General features: G+C 36.2%; 1 protein-coding gene across 2 annotated transcripts in view; it reads right to left on the minus strand.

The window, feature by feature from the left end:
* The window catches only part of LOC107687795 (zinc finger protein 883), a 25,312-nt gene extending 22,972 nt beyond the window's left edge, over positions 1-2,340 (minus strand). The window contains exons 1-2 of one of the 2 annotated variants that reach the window (XM_016485255.1): positions 2,033-2,340; positions 1,006-1,528 (exon numbers count right to left, since the gene is read on the minus strand). In XM_016485255.1, coding sequence (XP_016340741.1) covers positions 1,006-1,516 — 511 coding nt within the window. In that variant the 5' untranslated portion in view covers positions 1,517-1,528; positions 2,033-2,340. Of the gene's footprint in view, positions 1-1,005; positions 1,529-2,032 lie in introns of those variants that run through there. The other variant, XR_001634170.1, reaches the window with a different exon arrangement.
* Positions 2,341-4,574: the final 2,234 nt, after the last annotated feature.

The raw sequence follows: 4,574 nt of genomic DNA on the forward strand, positions 1-4,574 counted from the left end.
CGCTTTGCATCAAAATGGCCTCACATGCAAGGAAATTGCTACAAAGAATATTGCACCTGAAAGAACCATTTACCGTATCATCAAGAACTTCAAGGAGAGAGGTTCGTTTGCAGTGAAGTCTTCAGGACGTCCCAGAGTGTTCTTTCCAAGAAAAACATCAAGGTCAGACTGAAATTCTGCAGGAAGTACAAAAATTGAACAGCAGAAGACTGGTGCAAAGTTATTTTCTCTGATGAAGCTCCCTTCCGACTGTTTGGGACATCTGGATAATCGATTATTTGGAGAGGAAAAGGTGAATGCTACCATGAGTCCTGTGTTGTGCCAACAGTGAAGCATCCTGAGACCATCCATGTGTGGGGATTTTGGAACCGTGGCCAGGCAACTCCCTGGATCTCAATCCCACAGAGAACCTGTGGTCAGTCCTCAAAAGGCGAGTGGACAAGCAGAAGCCCACAAATTGTGATCAACTCTGAGAACTATAAGGCAAGAATGGATCGCCATCAGTCAGCATTTAGCCCAGAAGCTAATATCCAGCATGCCAGAGCGAATTGCAGAGGTTATGAAGAACAAGGGTCAACACTGTCAATATTGACTTTTTTTGCCTTTAAAACTTTTGATATGCTTATCATTGTTTTTCAGTATACCATAGAAACATGTGGAAAAATAATCTACAAATACTGAAGCAGCAAACTTTGCAAAACACAAAATTTGTCACTGCCAAAACTATTGGCCACGACTGTACAATCAATTAACAGTCAGTGTTATTAATAATGACCCCCCCACCAGAAAACATATATATATATAAACCATAATACTACTCTAAAAATTCAAACTAAACTAAAATGAAAGAACAAACTTAAAATAAAATAGAAATGGTAAACAAATAAATAAAAAAATACAAAATTCAAAACTAGAGGATTTTTTTAAGCATGCCTCTTGCTGTCAACTTTAATACATGTAAACTGTGTGATTTACAAGATTGGGCATATTAAATAAATGTATTACCTGTGTTTTTCTCCAGGCCAGAATCACTCACAGAATTTTCATCTAGCGTCTCAAGCTTCACTTCCTTCCAGCTGTCATTCTCCTCCTTCACAATCAAAGTAGACTCTCTCTGCAGCACTTCAAAAATGCCAGGCTCAGTTTTGACCTGAAAACTAGGTGGGTTTAAAGGGACACAGTCTGGTTCTGTCTTTGGAACGAATGCTCTGAAAGCAGGAGGATGAGGCTGCAGATTGACTTTCTGCTGCTTCTGTTGTTGGTGTTGTTCAGAGGACACCGTTAGGACTCCCAATGCTTCCAGCTCTCCTTCTTCTGGTTTGATCTGTGTGACCTCAGGACAGGTGTCCACAGCACAGTCCTGAGTGGCATTAGATGTTTTGGTTTCATTTGTGTCAGAACTAATGCCATCACCATTTGCTGGCAATGGCTCTTTTTCACAATTTGGCAGTTCTTTGGTTTTCTTTTTTCTGGATAACTTTCTTTTCTTTAGCAAGTTCTTTTCTTTAGCTTTCATCTTGTGCACAACCTAAATAAATGTTTGAGAAGGACAATAATATAGTTTACGGTTTTATTTACAATACATTCCTGTATAATTTATTTTTAAAGATAACGCAAACTAATAGGTATAGGCTTCTCTTCTCTAATCTCAAATTCCAATATCAAGTAACATCTGAATTTAAACAAAATTTAGCTGGAAAAACTATGTTTTGCAACATGGTAGCGAGTTTAAGGTGGTCTAACAACCTGGACAAACTAGTATAGCTGGTTTACCAGCGTGGCCAAGCAGGTGATCTCAATCAGACCAGCAGAAAACTGCGCAAAACTCCTCTAAAACCAGCTAAGAAGACTCTGACCAGGCGGGGACACCAACTAAGACTGGTTTGTGTTTTTCAACAGTTTAATCATGAAGGTTCATAATAGCCAATGTGACAATAACAGCTCAGGTTCACAATAGCTCATATTAGCGGGTTGCAAACATGCAGATGTAAACAGAAGTGTCGTGTTGACTTAACGCACAAAATGTTCTTACCGGAAATACTAAACCGTTAGTTAATCTGCTGCATTTAGGCGGCAATGAATATTCAATTGGACTGCAGACTGTGTTGATTGTCCTGTGGACTGTCACAGCCCTCTGCGTACAGCATCCTACAGCTTAAGCAGGCGTCTTATACATCCACCGCTAAAATCACACCAACTCGTCTAGTTATACTAGTTAAAGTATAGCTATAAAAGACCTGGAGTAGCTTGCATTGACCCCGTTTTTCAGGTCTGAAATACGTTATATCGATGCTGCTTATAGATACTAGGTAAAGCCAGCAACGATAACACAAAATAAGGTCAACGCTGACGGTGCTTTTCAAAATAAAAGTTCCTGAACCTTTTTTTCTTTTTTAAGGTACCGGTATTAGTGGACATATTTTAAACTTCCCAATAAAATAATTCTAAACTCATTAAAACCACGTAAATGTCCGTAAATACAATACTTTCATACCGTTTCCTTAGCATCTAATATAATAGAGATAAATCCACCTAACACAAGACAGATCACTAAGACACCTAATTTCAATAATAACTCAATTTTAATCAAAGGTGCAGCTACTGTTTTTGGTTTTATACTGCAGTAGGTAATTTTATTCTCATTGGACTCATTTTTAGAGGAAGTGTCAAATTGGGTACAAAAACAAAGACAACACAACAAACCCTGGTAACCATTAATGGAAATTTTATTATGGACAAACCGCTGTTAAGCATCAAAGGCATGTGCACCAACCACAGTAAAAACTAAAAGCATTTGAAAATGTCTGAACAGAACACAAAGCTTTCTTTACCATATTCAAACCCAAATCTGTTTTGGTCTTGTGCATAATTTATATCACAATCAATTTTTTCTGGTTTAATCTAACAAATTAACCAATTTATCTTAAAATTGCTTTCTTTGGAGTGGAATCCGAGATAAACATATGGCTTCTCCTGTTATGTTTCTGTTATTTACATTAAATAATCATAATGTCAAATGAACACTTTTCAAAATATCTTCTTCTAATTTACTATGACTTTAATTCTCAAAAAAAGTAACTTTCTACATCAACCTGTCCTACATAAATACCAGTCAGATTACACTGAAAAAAAAAACGGCAATAAAGCAAAACAACAGAATTTCCATATAAATGGCAATACTGTAACAAACTAGCGTTTTCAGTGTTTTCTCCTCTTCATTTCATTACTTTATAGTGTCTCACCAGGAGCATACTATATTTTAATGTTTAACATTTCCATTGCACTTTTTGTTCAACAGATCTCATATATCTAGCTAAACATAACCCATCACTGAAATGAAAATGCTGCAGCAACCCAGCTTGTGTGATTTCATTGATCATCGGAAATAAAACACTAGCACGCTGTTAATACATGCTGTAAGTTTTCCTATAAAAATTAAAGTAATATGAAATAAGTAGTGTAAGAAAGGGGAAAAATAAAAAAGTACTATCCTTCATTTCCTACACAATGTAAAAAAAATTTAACATTCCTTGTTAATCAGCTTATTCCTTCACATATACACACACAATTGCAGCACTAAAGATTAATGGCCTAAACTCAAATAGAAATTAAATCCTAAATTTAATACAAAAGGAGTGTGAGGATGTCACACAGTTATATTAACGTCTGGTCAAGGCAAAGTGAGTAAAGGCATGTCATTAATGCAAACAAAAAGGACGTGTAACCATAAACCGTCAACTGACAGTCTGAAATGCATCTTTAGTCTGAATGAATATGTATAAAAATAAGCCAATGGCTCACCATGAAACAGACCTATTGACTAGATTCAAATCTGCTATATTACAGGAAGCATCGACCAATCACAGCCATGACAAAATACCAGTAACAAAAGCACTACAACTACTTTTTTTTTTTTACAACATCTGTGCCCATTTTTTGCAGACAATCAATGTTTTGCACATTTAAGCGGACATGTTGCACCGTCTCTTGGTTTGGATGGCAGTTCAGATTGTCACATGAGGATATAAAGCACATTGATTCAGCTGCAAAGACAACTTTTTCACCAGTCGATATGTCATGCCATAGTCGTCAGCTTGTCCAGCTGATTTCAGTAGTGTATATAGGACAAAAAATGCAGCAACAAAGCATGGAGATACGAGTAGTGCATTGCATAAAGGTTGCTGCTTTAAGTCAATATGGAGCTTTTTAGGAGTGATAAACAAGTAAACGACACCTAATAATTAATTACAGTATACGTACAAATCACATTTCCTATGATTCACCTTATTCCTCTCTTATAATTAATACATCCCTTTTGTAACCCTCAACAGAGCAAACCAAAAAATTGTCATCATTTACTCGTTCAAAAACAATGGAACGCAAAAGAAAATATTTAGAAAAATGTTTCTGTTTTTTCATCTATACAATGAAAGTCAATGGGGTCCAAAATTGTTTGGTAAAAAGTCAGTGGACTTCCAATGTCATTTAGTTTTGGAACCCATTGGCTTTCTTTGTATGGACAAAAACAGTTCTTCAAAAAAAAATCTTCTTGTGTGTTGCGCAGAAGAAAGTCA

The sequence above is a fragment of the Sinocyclocheilus anshuiensis genome, unplaced genomic scaffold, assembly GCF_001515605.1.
Source record: "Sinocyclocheilus anshuiensis isolate Anshui unplaced genomic scaffold, SAMN03320099.WGS_v1.1 scaffold409, whole genome shotgun sequence".
Classification (NCBI taxonomy): domain Eukaryota; kingdom Metazoa; phylum Chordata; class Actinopteri; order Cypriniformes; family Cyprinidae; genus Sinocyclocheilus; species Sinocyclocheilus anshuiensis.